Consider the following 20,445-nt stretch of genomic DNA (forward strand, 5'->3'; position numbering starts at 1 on the left):
TCAAAACCAGGTGCGGGCTCTGAGAGAATGAGTGCCATGATGGATTGGCTTTGTCTGTCATGCCACTATAGATTGGCGATGTCTGCCACGGAGGGAATAGGAAACATGTGAGGCATGCCTGCAAGGTATTTGCCATCTGTGTCCTAAATAAGCTATTTCCTCTAATTAAACTGGCCTCTTTGTTGTCCTAAGAAATACACCTTGCAGTTTCAGATCAGTTTCTACCATCCTTTTCCTTTTAACCTATTCACAACCTACCTTTGCCTTTCAGGCCTGGTGTATCTGTTACCCACTTCTACAACATAATCATTACACACCTTTTCGGGACAGCTATTCTCCCCCAAAGGGATAGTCACGGGTATAGAGTACTAGGAAAAATAAGCCAGCAATAATAATGTTTCAAGGAATGACAGGAAATCATATATTCAAAGAGGGCCAAGTTCAACTTGTTAGTATTCATTAAACCACTAACACAGGAACAGAAAACCAAATACCAATACCATATGTTCTCACTTATAAATGGGAGCTAAATGATGAGAACACATGGACACCTAGAGGGGAACAACACACACTGGGGCCTGTTGGAGGGTAGAGCGTGGGAGGAGAGAGAGGATCAGGCAAAAGAACTAATGGAAACTAGGCTTAATACCTGCATGATGAAATAACCTGTACAACAAACATCTATGATGCAAGTTTACCTATGTGATAAACCTGCACATGTACCCTTAACTTAAAAGTTTAAAAAGCCAGGGCACAGTGGCTCATGCCTGTAATCCCAGCATTTTTGGAGGCCAAGGTGGGCAGATCATTTGAGGTCAGGAATTTGCCACCAGCTTGACCAACATGGTGAAATCCCATCTCTACTAAAAATACAAAAATTAACCAGGCATGGTGGCGGGCACCTGTAATCTCAGCTACTCAGGAGACTGAGGCAAGAGACTCACTTGAACCCAGGAGGTGGAGGTTTCAGTAAGCCAAGATCATGCCATTGCACTCCAGCCTGGGCCACAAGAGTAAGACTTCATCTCAAAAATTAAAAAAGAAAAAAAAAAAGTTAAACAAAAAATCTGACAGGCACATGGCCCAGCAATTTCTTTATTCTCCAACACAGCATGTGAACAAAGAGGTACCCAACAAGAATTTTCACTGCAATATTAATAAAACTATAAAATATTAGAAATAACATTAATGGCCATCATCAGGAAAATGGGTACATAGACTGTGGTCTGTTCATATTCTGGATGATTCTGCAGCAGTGTTTTCTTTATGTGTAACATGGACAGATATCTAAGGCACACTGTGGGATAAAGAAAAGTAAACTGCAAAATTTATCACTATAACTGCAATTAGTTCTCAAATTGTACACTAAACCACCACAGAGAAACACAACCATAGTAGACATCAGTCAGCACCATGTGAATTATGAACTTGAAGGAGTACTCAGTTCCAACATTAGATTTTGAGATATATATATATGTATATATATATATATATATACACACATATATATACATATATATATATATATTTTGAGGCAGGGCTACTTACATTGCACAGGCTGGTCTCAAATGCCTGGGCTCAAGCAATCCTTCTGCCTTAGTCTCCCAAAGTGCTAGGATTACAGGTGTGAGCCACCACAACTGGATGTGCTATATTCCTCTTGATGTCAAATATATATGGGATCAAATATATATATTTGCAAAGCTTGGTTTCTACCAGTTGCTGTGATAATAAGCAAGTACGAAACAAAAATAGGTGTGCAAAAAGCAATGAGCATGGTGGTGTCCAATATGATCCTAGGGGTGCCCAACAGGCACCCATTATTAAGTAATTGTGGTTGTTTAAGAACAAACTGAAAATACTATTTTTCTTGCAATGTATATGTATAATGTTTTACATAGCTACTAAGCTTTTAGGACATAACTACTTGTTTGGATCTAACTCTAATTAGATGAAACTGTTAGGTACTCTCCTGGCCTATGGAGGTCATGAAATAATCACTAAGATACTAAGAGAGAGCCATTAATTGAGAAAGTCTGGGAGGCTTTGAACTACTTTCATATATTTAATGTATTTTCTTTTTAAATACAAAGTACGAACATTACCATATATTCAAAAATACAGCATAAGCATCTAAATATATTTTTAAAGATCTAAAATGATAGTAAAATAAGACTAATGGGAGAGGAAAATAGAGGGGGGAACACCAGTTCAGGAGTGTTAGCCAAATAAAACCATGACTCCAATATTTTCCGTGATGTTTTAACTTTAATTTGTTGACATGCATTGGTGCATAATACAGTCTGGATGTGTGTCCCCAGCCAAACCTCATGTTGAACTGTAATCCTCAGTGTTGGAGGTGTGGCCTGATGGGAAGTGATTGGATCATGGGGGCAGATTTCTCATTAATGGTTTAGCACCTTCCTCTTAGTGCTGTCCTTGCGATAGTGAGTTCTCTGGTCATTTAAAATTGTGTGGCATCTTCCCCGCCCACTCCTGCTCCTGCTCCCACTGTGTGAGATGCCTGCTCCCCCTTTGCTTTGCTTTGTAAGCTCCCTGATGCCTCCCCAGGAGGAGATGCTGGCACCATGCTTCCTGTAAAACCTTCTGAACTATGAGCTAACTAAACCTGTTTTCTTATCAATTACCCAGTCTCAGGTATTTCTTTATGCAATGCAAAAACAGCCTAACACAGTACATTACACAAATAATTAAAAATCTATTTTTTAAAAAAATGACAGCTAATGTCTACTCAGAGGATGAAAGTGATTTCATATAAATTAGCCTGAAGGAATTTACACATAACAGACAGATATAAAACCCAGCTGAGCACCCAGAGTTGACACTGTGGTCAGACCCAGGAGGCAGCAGGCCTCGATTCAAATCCCAGCCCTAACACTGACAAGCTGTGGACTTTGAGCAAATTCCTTGGTTTCCTCACCTTCGGCATCATGGGGAAGTTTAAATGGATTAATTCATGAAGAAGGCCTTAGAATATAGCTTGGTGCAGCATGAAGGCTCAATAAGCACTAGCGGTTACCACCTTTACGCTCCATGAAAGAGACTTCTTACTTTGTGTTATGGCAGTTTCCAGGAGTCTGTGTCCTTTTTTTTTTTTTTTTTTCTGGGACAGTCTTGCTCTGTCGCCCAGGCTGGAGTGCAGTGGCATGATCTCGGCTCACTGCAGCCTCTGCCTCCTGGGTTCAAGCAATTCTCCCGCCTCAGCCTCCCAAGTATCTGGGACCACAGGTGCAGGCCACCATGCCCGGATAATTTTTGTACTTTTTTTTTTTTTTTAGTAGAGATGGGGTTTCATCATGTTGGCCAGGCTGGTCTCAAACTTCTGACCTCAAGTGATCCATCTGCCTCGGGCTCCCACAGTGCTGGAATTACAGGTGTGAGCCACCATGCCCAGCCAAACTTTGTCCTTCTCTTCCTCCCCCATTCCCCAACTCACTCTCCCTTCTGTTCAACATGAGGAGATTAATTATCTTATAAATGAAATGCCAGCTGTTAGCCCTTTGCTTCCCTCTTCAACTCCTTCCTCTCTCTCCTTTCTTTTCTCATTCTTCCAATTAGAGTTATGAGTTGGCCAGTGAAGTGGAGTCTGGACTACACCAATAACTCCTGCTATTATTGGAGGTACAGATGGATTACACTTGAGGGAAAAAATAACCACCATGATGTGGCATGCTTGGTAATTAGATAGAAGGTTTAGAAAATTTATTGTATTGCTTTGCTTTTTTCCTTCTGATTGCCACTTAGCATATATGCTGTTCTTTCTACCTTTTTTTTTTTTTTCTGGAAACTGAAATTCCTAAGAGAGGCAGAAAGGAAAACCTGGTAACGAAATATCTGAATCTGTGGCTAATTTACTGTAGCCAAAATCTTCTTTTTCCCAACTCTCATTTAGAATAAAAATGCCAAAGGCTATGGAAGCTAAGACCCCATCATTGATTCTACAAAATGAACTCGGGGAGTAAGATGAACCAATGGATGCATTCCTTAGTATGATCTGAAGGTACCAGGAAGATACTGTCAAGGCTCAGCAGCCTGATGCTTTTTAGGAAGGCTACCCTCAGTTTACCAGAGTCCACCGCAGGGCAGAGAATTGAAACTTCTTATCTCACCTTAACCTCCACAAACCAGGGTAGGTCTTAACCAATGACTATCAGATGTGGTAGTATAAATACCGCTGCTCCCTCATCCTTTGAATGGGACAGTTCTAAGGCATGTCCTACACTGATTCCAGAACTCCCCTATGGAACTGAGCCCAAATTACCCTCTTCATGATTTTGCCCAGCATTACACACTCACTTGGCCTCCTTCCCTTCCCTGACCTAATCCTCTACTCTCCTACAAGTCTTTTCCTGGAAACACTTCCTAACAAATCACTTAAACAGAAATTTTTATCTCAGGCTCTGCTTCTTCAAACCAGACCTAAAACAGCCTCCCTAACTCTCCACCAAAAGCTGTCTCCCATGGTGTTTAAAATCCTTTCCCTGGGGTTTATCCCCTTTGCCTTAAGCTTAAACCCTGGAAACCTGCAAAGCCCCTGTGAAAGATCCCAGTTTTTAAACGTTTTCAGAATTATTGCAATCTACCTGCCCACATTTCAAGATTATTCTTAGAACAAATTTATTTTTATTGAGAGCAGTTTCAAGGAAAAGAAGATGAGCTACACAAAAGAGGTGAAAAGCAGAGAGATTCCTAAACCTTCTGTTTTGATTTCCTTATCTGTAATCTTGGTGGAGATGGTGGGAGGCTGATTCTAGAACTCCTGAGATTCCTTGTTCTAACAATCTACATTCTGTGAACCTGAAGGATGAGGATATTGCTAATGAATGTGTCTTTCTTTTTTATTTTGTTGGCCAAGCTGCACTTAGCCTTGAGAGATCATTTTTCTCTACCTCATCATACAAATGGTGTGTATCTTTCATATATTCTCATTTTGGCTTGGTTGTGGAAAAAGAAAAAGAAGGTGAGTATGAGGTGGTAATTTGTGACCAAGAAGACTGATTTTTAATTTGGCCACTGCTAAAAAAAAAAAAAAAAAATGCATCTAAAAGTAAACAATATAGCACATCATTATCTTCAAATGTTTGGCTTCTGTTGAAATCGATTCAGAATATGATTACAGAATAAATTACACACTTCTCTGTTTACTTTCTCAAAGCCCTTGATACGCTAAACCAGAGTAATTTGTAGCCCAGAGAAATATGTTAAATAACCCAGGGGGCTTTTAAAAAGAATGAATGCACCTCCCCAAACAAGAGATTGTTTTTCACCTCAATAGTAACCAGATCCAAAATCTGACCAATTCCCAGGATGAACCTAAAGAGATGGCCTGATTCTCATATCCACCTAGACAAAGCCCCAGAGTAACTTAGTCCCTGCATTATCATGCAGCCAATTTATGTCATTCCCAGCCCCTTTGGCCTCTTCTGGGGAAAAAAGAATGTCATCTGATGAATGCAGCCTTATCAGTGTTCCAGATTATAAGGCTATAGTTATTTAACTGCCAATAATCATGGTTTCTATTCCAGTTTCAAGAAAACCTATGAAACAACAGCAACAACAACAACATCAACAAACCTATAGATCAGGAACACTCAAAATTGTTTGTCCAGTTGGAAATCAGTCTATGTAAGAACATCTGCTGGGCACAGTGGCTCACGCCTGTAATCCCAGCACTTTGGGAGGCCAACGTGGGTAGATAACCAGAGGTCAGGAGTTTGTTCCTGGCCAACATGGGGAAACTCTGTGTCTACTAAAAATACAAAAATTAACCAGCCGTGGTGGTTTGTGCCTGTTGTTCCAGCTACTCAGGAGGCTGAGGCAGGAGAGTTGCTTCAACCCAGGAGGTGGAGGTTGCAGTGAGCTGAGATCGTGCCACTGCACTCCAGCCTGGGCAACAGTGTGAGACATTCAGAACTTACCACTTTTCCCCAAAAACCTGTTTGTTCTCTTTCCTGTACAACTTATTTGGTAAGTGGCTCCACCTATACTTGGAGCTCTAAGAAGCAATGTAAGAAGTTCAAACACCATGCTGGAGAGGTCACCTGGAAAGGGCCTAAATTGCATCAGAGGGAGGGGATCCCTGAGCCTCACCTTCCAGCCCTCTGCATCAAGGTACCAGGTATATGAATGAAGATGTCTCGGATTCTCCAGACCAGACTAGCCACCAGCTAAACACTACTGAGTGATCCAGTCAACACCATGTAAGGCAGAAGAATCTCCCAGCTGAGCCCTGCTCAAATCCCTGACCCACAACATGCTGTGATACAATAAAATTATGCTGTTTTAAGGCACAAACTTTTGGGAAGGCTTGTTAAACAGCAATAGACAATGAGAACTACTAGATCCTCATCATTCACCTCTGCACATGTAACATGCAACTACTTCTGAACCTTGAAGGAAACAAAATAGTCATTTTCTAACCTATACTGTTTTTATTTCTCCAAGCCATGCATCATAGCCATTCTTATCTTCCCAGTTAGACTTAAAGTTATCTTTAAGGCTACTTTGAAACTTCCAAACCTGCTGTCTCTAGTCAACTCTGCTGCTCTTGCCTGCTGGAAGCCTCCAGTGAGTACTTCACTCTCCAGCCATAACACTTAAACCATTTTCCTGACTGATTTCTGCCCAGACTGTCCCACCACCAACAGAGGAAAAACTTCCTACCTTGGATATCTTCCTGATTTTTCCTGACTCAAACAAGGAATGGCATTTTCCCAGCCCTTGCCTTCTGGCTCATGTGTTTGTCCCTCCCCTTCCACTAAAATGTGAATATCCCCACTTGCTACAGGACTTCTAGATGGCACCATTCTATCAAGTATCCATTTCCCTCCTCAGGAGAGGTTATCAGATGTAAACAGAGTCAATTATGAGCCATCCTTTTAGTTAAAGACCAAGTTCTGCTTTCTGCTGAAGGAATCTGACAATTTCCCCAAATGCATTCGTGTTCATACCTTGAGCTACAATTGAATCACTGACAATATATCCCATTGTCAAGCTGTCACGATAGTACTGTCTTCCTTTTAACCTGAGTGCCCAAAGTCCTTTCCCTCAAAGCCAACTTACTTGTACATATCTGCCCCCAACACACACACACAGACACCCAAAAGTCTTGATCTTTAATACCTCTTGACACATAAATAAAAGAGGACTCATTAAGCAGACAAATTTGTGATCAGTGACTTGAGGCTGCCACACAACCCTTTCCTTCAATGCAGGGCTGCCCTAAATCTTAGGTACCACTCTTGCTCCTAGTGACGAGCATCTGTGAAGCAATTATCCTGAGAAGCAGGAAGCAGCCTCTCAATGGCAGGAGCAGCTGGTGGGACATAATGCTGTCTGGCTTCCTGGCACCGTCCCCAGAGTGAAACCTCCAATCACTGGGCCTGTTTTTATTCCATTCCATGGCCTTCCCAAGGTGCCTCTAGAAAAAGCAAATTGCTCTAACATAGACAAGGTCTTTTCCTGTTATTAATAAAATTCACTGATAGGCTCAATAGTTCCTTCTGGCTACCAACATAAAAGCCTCAGGGCTGGGAGGGTGGGGGATCAGGGCTGAACGTGACCTTGCATCTGTGATTTCCTGCTCATTATCAGAAAACCTACTAATCCTCTGGTGTCTGGTAGACATCAAGACAGAATGCCCACTTGGCCACTTGAGGAGTGTACCCCAAAGATGTAGATTTCCAAAGTGAATTCTGTGTCTTTGGGTGTGAGTCAAAATTAGAAAGTCAACAACACTGATGCAAATGGGTTAAACAGATAATTAGCGATTCAGAAGTTAAAAACAAAAGCGTTGAGTACAACCTCCCTCCAGATTGTAAAGCAGCATTCTACAACCCAGTTCTAGTGTAATTCCTCCCCCGGCTGGGCTGGGAGCTGGGGCACTCAGCTCTATGGCACAGGGTGAGGGGTGACTTCTTTAGCTGGATTTGGGGAAAGAAAAAGAATAGAAAAACAAAAGAGGAAAACCCAGGACAATAGACATTTCAAACCGTAGCCATGGAAACTAGAGCTAAGAAATCCAGCTAATTATTTCAAAAACTTCATCTTTCCAAAGGGAAGTTACCCAAATGCCTGAACAGAAGTGGCAAAAAGAATATACTGGCATAAAAAAAAAATCTAAACTTAAGTCAAGTATTACCTCCTTCTAGAATTACTTCTAAACTTATTGTCCCAGTTTTCTCCATCAGTAAAATGGGGAGAATGCCACCCACCTTTCCCCTAATCTCAGGCAATTAAGATTATACATGTTCCTTAGAAGATGAATGCTGTAGAAACTGAGGGGATTTTTTTATTGGCCGGAATTCAACCTATTCTTCCCTATATCAAATTAAAAAAATAATAATGGAAATGCTGGGCCCTTGACAATAAAACAGCAAAAGATAGTCATCATTTCCTGACTCAGTCTTTCCCACTTCCAGAGCATCTGGAGCATGAGACATCTTGCCAAACATATGGTGTCCCAAATGTAATTGTGCTAAATATTTAATATTCAACAATGGTTTACTGTAAATCGAGTTGTAGGCAAACCACCAGCCCCCAAGGCAAAGGTAGCTTTCACTTCAGCTTCTCTAACTCACTTGATTTTTCTCATTTAATTAGCTCTCTATCCAAATAATTCATCAGCGTTACTTGTCATTAAGAAAAATGCAGGAGCTGGTGAAAAAAAAAAAGTTGATCAATTAATATCTGCATAAAATGTCCATATCAGCATGTTTCTGTTTGTGTCTCTGAGTCAATTATTTTTAATTATCCAAGGCCCATTTTCTTTCTTCTCTCTCCAAAGATCTTAATAGTAGTGCCTCCTGCCTTTAAAAGATGTTCTTATAAACATTTCTAAGTTTTAGAGATGCTAATCATGACTGTGTTTCCTCCCGTCTCACCTGGACCTAGCAAATGCATAATAATTGTAAGCATAATAACAACAACTAAGAGTGAAAATAACACATACCATGTACCCAAGGTATACTATGAGCTAAGCATTGATATACCTTATCTTTCACTCTCATATCAGCTCTGCAGGTAAGTATTGCTACCTGCTTTATCCATCAGAACAAAGACTCAGAGGGCTGTATAGCTTGGTCAAGATCACACAGCTTACTAATCAGGACAAATGGGATTTTAAAGTCATATCTTTCTGAGTCCAAAGTCCTTGTAGTTGTGTGCAGCAACTACCCTGCAACCCAACTGAAAGCTACATTCACATTGTATTCTCAAAATCAAAAGGCTATGACAGCTGTATGACGCAGAGAAAAAAGGGAAGCATTCAGGAACACCTCCAAGCAATTTAGTAGCTACATCAGATAAGTTTTGTTTTGAGGGTGGCCCCCATTCTTTCCTTTACTACCCAAGTCTGGGCATTAAAAATTATGTTAAATCAACTAAAAATATAAAGAACAAGAAACAACCCAAACACTTCTTTTATAACTTTAGTTTAAAATTTCAATAATTTTAGACATATGAAAAAAGTTGTAAAAATGGTAAAGTATAACCTTCAGTCATCTTCCCCTAATGTTATCATCCTGTGTAATCACAGTACAATTATCAAAATAAGAAGCCAATATTAGCACGATAGCATTAACTAAACTACAGACTTTCTGTGGAGTTCACCCAGTTTTCCCACTACTATACTTGTCTATGTTTCAGGATCCCACATTGCCTTGAGCTGATGTGCCTCTCCAGTCTCTCACTGTGAATTCAGTTTGTCCTTCTCTTTCATGACCTCCAAACTTTTGAAGGTCAGTTATCTTGGAGAATGTCCCTCGCATTGAATTTGCCTGATGTTTTCTCAATATTTGATTGAGATTATGTATTATTGGGAAGAACACCACAGAGATGATATATACTTCTCAGTGCATGGTATCATGAGGTACTTGATGTTAATATGTCTTCTTACTGGTGATGATAATCTTGGTCTCTTGGTTAAAGTGGTATCTTCCATGTTTCTCCACTATAAAGTTATTATTTTTCCCTTTGTAATTAAAAAATGCCTTGAGAAGGAGGGGATACTTCGAGACTATGCAAATTTCCTGTTTCTCCTTAAACTTTTACACACAAATTTTAGCTCTTGCTTGCAATAATTATTGCATATGGTGATTTTCTATTTCCCTCATCTGTCTACATTTATTAATTAAAATTCTTCTGTGTGGAAGAGCTGACCCAAGTCTTCCCTTTAATTTTTATTCAATTAATTATTTATAACAGTATGGACTCACAGATATTTATTTTATTCTATGGGTTATAATCCAATACTATTGTTATTTTGTTACACCAATTGTTCCTTAATGTCTTGCCTTATGTAAGCCACTGTTCCTCTCTGACCCTTCCTTAAAGGCTTTTCAGCAAGACGAGACTATAGTGAGTAAAATTCATGGCACATGATAGATGTTCAACTAAATAGTAGCTAGCATTACTTCTGCAGGTTGGCTATTTATCATTTAGAATTGAATTTTGCACAAAATAACCCATTTGCAGTGGTGATTAGAGGACTTATATAGTCCAGAGTTTATTTGGTCCACAGGGACTTTGATCTATAATCCTAATCACAAACACTCACTACCACTTACTGACTGTGAAACCTGGGACAAGTAACAACTTCTCTGAGCTTCTTTCCCTCTCCTACAAGTGTAGTATCTTCATAAGCTATAAAAAATTATCGCTATGAATGTTTTTATAGCGATAAATGTTTTTATAGCCAAGCCAAGCTGGCTTGGCTGCATCAAAATTAGAATAGGAATAGGCTGAATACATGTTCCTGGCCCTAGCCCCACAGGTTCTGATTTAGGAGGTCTGGAATAGGGTCCACACCATGCATTTTAAGCAAACAACTAAGGTGATTTTCTCACAGGACCAGATCTGGGAACCAGTGTTACTCAGTAAACACCACATGCGCCCCTCCCTCCCTGACATCATGTCAGCCCTAGGTGCCCACCACTGTCCTGCCACCTTCCTCTCAACTCAGGTGAATTCCTGGACCATCCAAAGGTTACTGCAAGTACCACAGGAAACCAAAATCCTTCTGAGCTGTAATACTTCATTGCATCCCTTTATATAAACTTGGATTCTTAGGACTCCAAGAGCAAAATAAGATTCACTATGTTTCAGATGCAAATCTAACCTATTTCTTAAATACCCTCTTCTTTACAGAGATACACTCTGTGAGCCTTTCCTCATGGTACTGGGTCAGTAAATACTAAACCAAGAGCCAGATGAGGTGCCAGGGAGGAAAGAGGAGACAGGAAGAAGATCAGGAACATTGAGGAGGAGGAGAGCAAATTAAAGAAGGCAGAAGGGTCTTATCCTCACTTCCAGGCCATGCCCAGGTGACCCCTTCACACCCTACCCTGCAGAGACCCAAGTGTGTACTGAGCCTCCAAGCCCATGACTGGGACCCACCCCAGGAGCTGGGGTGGAGATTACCAGGGGTCTTTGGATATGAAGGGCACACATCACATGGTTCTGGCAGATGCTACACTGAACACATCTGGGCTGCTGTATCAGTTAAAAGGTGAGACTCTCCTGCTCACTCTTACCCACCAACAGATACCAAAAAGGGTAGGTATCTCCAGGAGCAAGAATAAAACAGGGGTTTTTATGTTTAGTGGTACCCAAGGAGTAGCTTCTGAAGTGACTTAAACCCTTCATCTCTCTAAACTTTGTTCAAAAAATGGAGGTAAAATTCACGTAACAAAATTAACCATTTTAAAGTGTATATTTCAGTGGTAACCACCATCAGTATGAAGTTTCAAACATGTTCATCCCCTGAAAAGAAAGCCCTATACCCATTAAGCAATCACTTCTCAATAATTCTCCCAACTATTAGCTTTTTTTTTTTTTTTTTTTTTTTTTTTTTTTTTTTTTTTTTTTGAGACAGGATCTTGCTCTGTAACCTAGACTGGAGTACAGTGGCCTTATCACAGATTACTGCAACGCTGACCTCCTGGGCTGAAGCTATTCTGCACCACCTCAGTCTCCCAAGTAGCTATGACGATAGGCACATGCCACCATGCCCAGCTAATTTTTTTATTTTTTGTAGAGGTGGAGTTCTGCCATGTTGCCTGGGCTCGTCTTGAACTCCTGGGCTCAAGTGGTCTATTCATCTAGGTCTCCCAAAGTGCTGGGATTATAGATGTGAGCCACTGAGCCCAGCCTCAATAGCTTTTTGTTTGTTTGTTTTTTGTTGTTTTTGAGATGGAGTCTCACTCTGTTGCCAGGCCAGAGTGCAATGGCACGATCCCGGCTCACTGCAACTTCTGCTTCCTGAGTTCAAGCAATTCTGCTGCCTCAGCTTCCCCAGTAGCTGGGATTACAGGCACGCACCACCAAGCCCAGCTAATTTTTGTGTTTTTTAGTAGAGATGGAGTTTCACCATGTTGGCCAGGATGGTCTTAATCTCTTGACCTTGTGATCCACCCGCCTCAGCCTCCCAAAGTGCTGGGATTACAGGCATGAGCCATCGTGCCCGGCCCTTAATAGCTTTTTATAGTGAGGGGGGTTGGGGATTGATTTTCTCCATAGCGAAATTTTATGTAGCCATTGTTTGAAGGACTTTGGGAAACTCTGGGCTCAAAGGGCACAGGGACATTCTCTCTTCTAAGCAGGTGGGAACAGCCTTCTGGAAAGGCCTAGGGTAATTTTCCCATCTCCTGCTCCACCCACTCTGGTGAGGACAGTGCCAGCCTTTTCCGCTCACACAGGGTTTCATGTGGCCAACAATCTATGAGAACAAGGGCATCACTAGGGCTTTGAGAGGAACCCCTATAATGCCCCAAAGTCCAGGTCACTCCCCGAACATGGCTCCAGACAGAAATCAGCTCTTACCCTTTGCTTCTCCGGGTCCACATAGCGAATGCCAAAGTAGTCCTTCTCCAGCAGGCTGTAGTAGTTGCAGATGTGGTCAATGAGAAACTGTCCTTTGGTTTCCCTCTGAAAAGGAAACACATTTAAGTCTCAGCCAGAGCTCACCTTGTGCATTCATGTCCACAGGAAGCCTTGTTCACCACCATGGGACCATGCTCAGAAAAGTAAATTTGCTCCCTCTAGTACCTGAAGAAAGGGCTTCCAAACTCTTTTAACCACAAATCCTCAATGAGAAATACATTTTACACTGTAAGCCATTACACACACACACACACACACACACACACACACACACACACACACACGGAACCAAAAAGACCCCAAAAGAGGAGCCAAAAGTAATACATGCCATTTAATTTGTCTAATGCTATTTATGACTCAGAGTACTAATTTTACAACCCAATTACTTGTGAAGGTCCACAGTTTGGAAACTCTCATGAAACACATACGGTGGCCTAACTGTTTGTTCTAATGCTGGACACATATTCATTCATTCAGTTCTCACAAGGATCCTACCAGGAAGGTTCTCATTTTATATCTGAGGAAACTGAACCACAAAGGGGTTTGGTGACTTGCTCAGTCACACAACTTGAATGGAGCAGGGCAGGATTTGAGGCAGGCCCACTGGCTGCAATATGTGGGCTCCTTCCAAGCCACTTTGACTCCCTGGAGCATCCACAAGTCCACTGCATCTCTGCCAGGAGACAGGATCTGGTGAGTTTGGCAATGGTGTGAGTGGTATTTAAATTGCCTGGCTCTCAGCAGGAATGGTGGGGAACCTGCTTCCTCAGGCCTCAAAGCCACTGTATCCTTTCCATAAACCATCACAGAAAGGCAGAGTGGGAGATTCAGGGGAGCCCAGGACTAAAATCCCAAGACAGGCCTGTGTGACCTTGGGTGTTTCTACTTTAGTAAAATAAGACGGTTGGACTAGATCATTTCTAAGTTGGTTAGGCTATTTTTCCTTCTAAAATTCTACGAGTGAAAGATGTATCCGCCAAATCTGATTAAGATAAATACCACTACAACAAAAACCTCTTTATAGTAAAGACCCCTCTAAGCCCTCATCAGGGTATCTGATGAGATTAATTTCTGCTTCAATCAAAGTTACTGACAGACCCATGAAACGTTTTAGGGATGTGACCTACTGAAATAAATGAAGAAATTAGAGGCATTAAGTGAGCCACTTTTTCAATCCATTAAAAATAATTTTGAAAGATGAGTTTGGTCTATGTTACATAATGATCTTTTTATTAAAAACCACTACCATCAACTCAGGAAGTTGGCTAGGAAAGCCACGCCCTCCAGCAAAATCTCCAATGACTACTTAAGCCCCTGAGAGAAGAAAATGTGGCTGCTGACGATGCAGTGTTAAGGCAATACCAGTGAGGCTGGAACAGAGGTCACTGCCCCCCAACAAAGCCTGGGAAGCGCTGCACTGGGTGAAGGACTGGGGCTTATCAGCGCATAGTGTGATATGAAACCTCTATTTTCCCGAAATCATTTTCGAGTTTGATTTTGCTTGAGCTTCAAGTTTTTAACGTCCTTCCTGAGAAACCGTCTGACGTAGCTCAAAAGAGACAAAACATAAAAACGGAATTTGTTTTCAAATTTCTTCAATTGTTTTTTAATCCAGGAGGCTCAAATAACAATGCTATACCTAACAGCTGACTTCAATGCCCAGAAAATAATCAATGGCTTTAGTTCCTTTTACACATATACTCTGTAATCCATTCATCTTTAAAAGGCTACGGCATTATCCACTCACCAAACATAACATATGAGCTCATTGTTTTATGATTAAATGGCAAAGCCCTCTTCATTAGGATTTACTATAGGGAAGTATTCCCTACCATATTCAAGATATGTGGGTCAAGGCAGTGCATTGTAGTAATACAGGAATGAGCAGGCCTTGATTGTTCACAACAGATCCTGCTGTCATTTTGTCTGGAAGAAGAGGTACTCAACAGCACAACAAAGGTTTTTTTTTAAATGATTAAACACAGCAACCAATACACAGCCTTCAGCAGGATCTCCATTGACTATTCACTTGAGAGAAAAAAATGCTACTGCAGAAAACACAGTGACTAGGGTATGCAAGAGTGGCTGAAACAGGGGTCAGTGCTTCCCAAAAAGCAGGTTAGGCCATTTCCCATAATTCCAGGCCACCAGGTGGGTCCTACATCTTTCTATTCAAGGTATAGCCTGCGGACCAACACTATCACAGAGCAGCAGCCTCAGTCTCACCCAGGAGGGAGCCTGCTGGAAACAGAATCTCAGGCACTGCTCCAGCCCTGCTGCATTTGGTCTGCATTTTGGCAAGATCCCCAGGTGATTCACATGCACACTGAAGTTTGAGAAGCATTGGTCCAGGAGGATTTCCCCAACATGGGAAAAGCACAAAATTGTACCTGTCTCCAGAGACCACCACAAAGAAAAAAAATATATATATGCCCCCTCTGCCTTGCGAATTGTCTCTTCCTTAACTCAGAAAAATCAGTCCTTTCCTGCCCCAGGCACACAAGCTGCCCCCGCCTTTGTCAGGGGCCATCAACAGCCCTTTGCAGTTCTGCTCCTGCCTCTGCGTGTTCCCCAGCCAGCCTCACCATCCTGAGACCCTCCATGTCTCACTGCTTGGTGCCAAGGAAGCCAGCTTACAGCCCACATTCTCCTGCCTGGAAATCTGGACAAAGTTTGTAAGCCATTTTTAAAGTTCCTATTGTTGTCATTTTTGTGTACTAAGCTTAGTTCTTGCACTAAACAAAAGCCTGCATAGGCCTAGTACTGAAGGCTGAAGAAGATTGTTCAGGGGTCAGGTGCATGAGGGGCAGAAGTCCAGCTACCGCCCATACACCTCGCTTCAGGAGAGAGGCAGGGAGTTAACAGTGTTATGACCCAAACCTTCCACACGCTTCCTCCTGAGCCTCCCGAAGATAGAGGTTCCTTCCCTGCAGCCTAAACCAGTGCCTGGCATGCTGGATGTTACCAGATGAATAAGAAGGCATTGCTTTTTTCTCATAGAAAACCTGAGGTCAGGGAACAAAAGGAACCACTTCCCACAAGCCCTTTGGACTGCACAGTTCTCTCTCTCAGAGAGAGCCCCAGGCGAGACAGTAGTGTCCTGGTATTAGCGATTCTGCAAATGTAGTGGAACTGACCAACTTTCATGCATCTCTCTCAAGGTCTGTGTGCAAAAGTGGTTATCAAAGATTGCAAATAAAAGGATTTCTTTTTAATGTCAGACTTTTGTTGATTCTCCCACAGGATAGCAGCTATACTTGCAGTACTGATTGAGTAAAGGAAAAAAATCAAGCAGCTAATTTAAATTACTCAGAGTCGTTACCTAAATTATGTTTTATTAATCACAACACCATTTAATACATGCGAAAAGCAGTAAGATATAAATGCGTGAGCAGGGTCTAATACAGAGGTCAGTAGCATTTGATAATCTGTGCTTAAAACCTTTGTGTGTGTTAAGTATAGACTTTTGATGCTGGTCTCTAAATGAGGTTGTATGGTCTCAGAAATGCACTGATAGGGTTGAAAGATCTGTTTAACTGCACAACTAAACCTGTGTCTCAATAGTATAGTACACTGTGAATTGATTCTTTTTATAAATGCTGTACTAAAATAATGTGAAGACAATTGCAATACTTTAATGCATTAAAATCTATAAGCCAGCGTTAGCCACGGTGTGGTCCATAGACTGTGCCAGAACATGAACAGTGCGTGACTGATCCTCCAAGGCAGCAGCCCCCATCCTTTTTGGAACCAGGGACCAGTTTCAGGGAAGACAATTTTTTCAAAGACAGGGTGGGGTATGGTTTCAGGATGATTCAGGTGTATTGCTATTATTATCACATTATAATATTTAAGGAAATAATTATACAATTCACCATAATGTAGACTCAGTGGGAGCCCTGAGCTTGTTTTCCTGCAACTAACTGGGGGTAATGGAAAATAGTGACAGACCATCAGGCATTAGATCCTCATAAGGAGGATGCAGCCTAGATCCCTCACCTGCACAGTTCACAATAGGTTTGCACTCCCATGAGAATCTAATGCCACCGCTGATCTGACAGGAGGTGGAGCTCAGGCGGTACTGAGAGTGATGGGGAGAAGCTAGACATACAGATGAAGTGTCTTGCTTGCCCGCAGCTCGCCTGTGCATCTCAGTTCCGTGGCCCAGGAGGGTTGGGGTCCCCTACTCCAAAAAACAACTGCAGAAATTAAGAGTAATTTAATTCTACTGTGCTTTTTACAAACATTGGTCCAAAGCAGACTGGAGGAATAAAAATCTAATACTGGTGTCTTCCCACAGAGAGTTTGAGACTCTCTGACACAAACTGTGCCACCAGGCTTGGGGATTCTGTTCGGGATTTCTTTAGTCCACAAGCCTCAAAGCCTCTCTCCCACCTTCTCTGCCCATTTTTCAGACAATTCTTAGTATGTATGGATCCCTGAACCCCCGGCAATAATCCCATCTTCCCTCAAAGTCTTCTCCCACTGGGTGGAAAGTGCTAGTCTTCTGGCTATGGCAGGATCCTTGGCTTACTTCTGGGTCTCTCAAAAGGCAAATTCTCTCACTGGGCTAAAGACTCATTGATGTGGCAAACTAGGATCCATTTCAAAAGAATTTGTGTAAAATAACTACATGTCTGATTAGGGAGGGCTGGGTAAGAGTGGGTTAACCCTTTCGAGACAGTGAAAAGATCATTTAGTTGCTCTGAATCTCTATTTCCTGGTCCGTAAACTCTAATGCCATCTTTAATGGGTAACCTGAGTATTAAAGACAATGGTTATAAAATATCTTGTTGGACACATAGTAGCTGCTCAATAAATGATAGCTATATACTACTGTTGTTTGTAATATAATGATTTCTTTTCTTCTGATGCCCGTGGTACCTTCTGTTCAAAGGCTGCCGAATGGACCAGGGTCGGTAGTAAGTCCCACCAAACACAGATGACTGGAGAGCTTATCATTCTCTCACAGAACGGGTTGGATTTACTTCCTAACACCCTATGAAACCTAATTTTTATAATCACAAACTAGCCTACTTGTCAGAAAAGTCAACCTTTCCTCCCCACCCCAAAGTATGTACTAGGAAAACAGAAAACACCACTGTGTTCTAATCTTGTTTTCACGGATTATCAGCTAAGTGGCCTTAAGGAAGTCACCAAATCTCTCTGAGACTGTTTCTCCTTCTATAAAGGGAGAATAATGATGGTAACTTCCAGATGTATCTTCAATGAGACATTTTAAGGCTCATTCACATGTTTGTTAAACACCTATTATGTCCCAGGCATTGAAATAGGGATTAGAAATAAACAATGAGTGAAACGTAGAAATTTATCATCTCATACAGACCTTAAAATCCCTGCCCTTTGTAAAATGTGAATGAATTTTGTAAACTGCAAAGTATTATACCAATTTTAGATGTCAATATTAAGAATAATCTTAATCTGAAATCTTTGTCTCAATTTTACATATCATTTTAGAAATAAGAAAGTTGAGTGGAATAGTATTTGCCGCCCAGAACTGTCCCCTGTAGGTTTAAAAAAAAAAAAAAGTGAACAAAAAGACAAAGAACTAAATTTTTTAATTTAATTATTATCTTACATTCATGAGTACATGTGCAGGTTTGTTATACAGGTAAACTTGTGTGATGGGGATTTGTTGTACAGATAATCTCATCACCCAGGTATTAAGCCTAGTACCCATTGGTAATTTTTTCTGATCCTCTCCCTCCTCCCACTCTCCACATCCCAACAAGCTTCCATGTCCGCTGCCCCCCGCTTTGTGTCCATGTGTCCTCATCATTTAGCCCCACTTATAACTGAGAACAGGTGGCCTTTGGTTTTCTGTTCCTGCTTTAGCTTGCTTAGGATAATATTTCTTGATTCTCTGCAGCCAACTGCTGATGATGCATTTACTTCAACTCCCAAGTTCAGAGGCAAAGTTAAAACAACAATAAATTTGTGCTTAAAGAAAAACAGCAAAGAAATCAATTGCCTAAGTCATCAATAGCTTTTCTTCAATAAAAAAAAAGTCTGGCAGATTTCAGTCCCCAATTCCTAAAACTCTAAGTGAAGTTTTGTTCAGTCTTTTAGATATTGGTTAAGTGGGAAAAAGAGTACCAAACCCAAAATACGGAATATATTGCTAAAGTAGTTTAGAGTTTGAATAGCTACCTTCAAGAATGAAGGTATGAATACAGTAACAGGAACTACTATTGATTTAAAACTTCCTGTATACCAAGAACTTTGCTACATAGTTTACATTTGATCTCCTGACAACCCATTGAGATAGTTAATATTCTCCTCATGTTACAGACAAGGAAAAATGAACTCAGAAATGCTATGTTTCTTTACAGGGCTGTCAAACTGAGGTCTGACACCTATGCCAAAGCTGTTCTAGGAACTCAGTTGGCCTATGTGCCCCCATTCTTCATGTGGAGATACAGGAAAACAAGTTGAGGATTTGGTAGCAATGTCAAGCTCTCCAATTACTAGAATTTGGACACTGGAAGGAAGGAGCACTGGGTTACCCACCACGACACCAGGCTGGGAAAAGACAGTTTTATAAAACAGAAAGCACATTATAATACACTTCATTAGTTGACTTCTTAGCAACCATACATTCTTTTGTCTTTCCTAAAGGAACCAAGATTTTGCTCAGGTATGCATACGCATGTACACACATGTATACACCGACGGTACAGGCATGAATCTCAAAGAATTATGACCCAACTGCATCTCAGGGCTCTGACTTGGTTGGTATGAGGGACCCACCTCTCTTTTCTGATTGGTTCAGTAAAGGACAGATGACCTAGCTTAGGCCAGTGAGACAAGAGGAAGACTTTACAGAGGCTTTGGGGATAATTCTTCTTTACTCTCCTGAAGAAGCTTCAAGAAGACACTTGCCCTTCCCTCTGGATCATACACAGAGGTGCAGTGGGTTTGAGGGTGATGCCGAAATATTCACAGAGAAATGGAGCCTGTGTCTCCAGACTGTCAATCTGTTAATGTGAATTTCCTTGGGGATGTACATGAAATTCCGTGATATTTCAGCAAGTACAAATTGAATTTGTTTGTTGCACCCAACATTTTCACTCGGGAGAGAAGGTAAATCAATGCCTCAGGTCAAGAAGAGCAAAGAGAGAACAGCAGTGCTGGTGTGAAGCCCAGCTGCAGAGATGGCTGACTGATGAGCCTGCAAGCAGTCTATTGACTCTGCTCTTGGTTCTGCTGTGTTCTATTCCATCAGCATAGTGTTGACTGAACTGATGATGGCTGACTGAGGAGCCCGGGAGCAGAGGCCATTGACCGCTGTGTTCTATGCAGTCAGCATAGTGTTTTGGTGCTTCTGAATGGGGAGACCGCACATAAAAATCTGGATGCTAGCTGCCATTGAAAAGCTGGAGGGTTTGGAAGCTGGACCGTAAGGTCTGCTTGGCTTCTCCTTTCCCTGGAAAGTGAACTCCGCAGTCCACCACATTTCTACCTTTCCTCTTGTTTTCTGCTTCTTCCATTTCCCTCAATTCCCTGATTGCTGGAGGTATTTTG

At 41.5% G+C, this 20,445-nt stretch overlaps 1 protein-coding gene across 7 annotated transcripts in view; it reads right to left on the reverse strand.

The window, feature by feature from the left end:
• Nucleotides 1-20,445, reverse strand: part of FRMD3 (FERM domain containing 3) — a 354,484-nt gene that overhangs the window by 128,443 nt on the left and 205,596 nt on the right. For all 7 annotated transcript variants that reach the window (XR_012516686.1, XM_039475058.2, XM_039475059.2 and 4 more), the window contains exon 2: nucleotides 12,841-12,945. Coding sequence is in view for 6 of the 7 variants with exons in the window: in XM_039475058.2 (XP_039330992.1) it covers nucleotides 12,841-12,945 (105 nt within the window). In the remaining variant the exon portion in view is untranslated. The remainder of the gene's footprint in view (nucleotides 1-12,840; nucleotides 12,946-20,445) is intronic.

This window comes from Saimiri boliviensis, chromosome 2 (genome assembly GCF_048565385.1).
Source record: "Saimiri boliviensis isolate mSaiBol1 chromosome 2, mSaiBol1.pri, whole genome shotgun sequence".
In the NCBI taxonomy this organism is placed as follows: Eukaryota; Metazoa; Chordata; class Mammalia; order Primates; family Cebidae; genus Saimiri; species Saimiri boliviensis.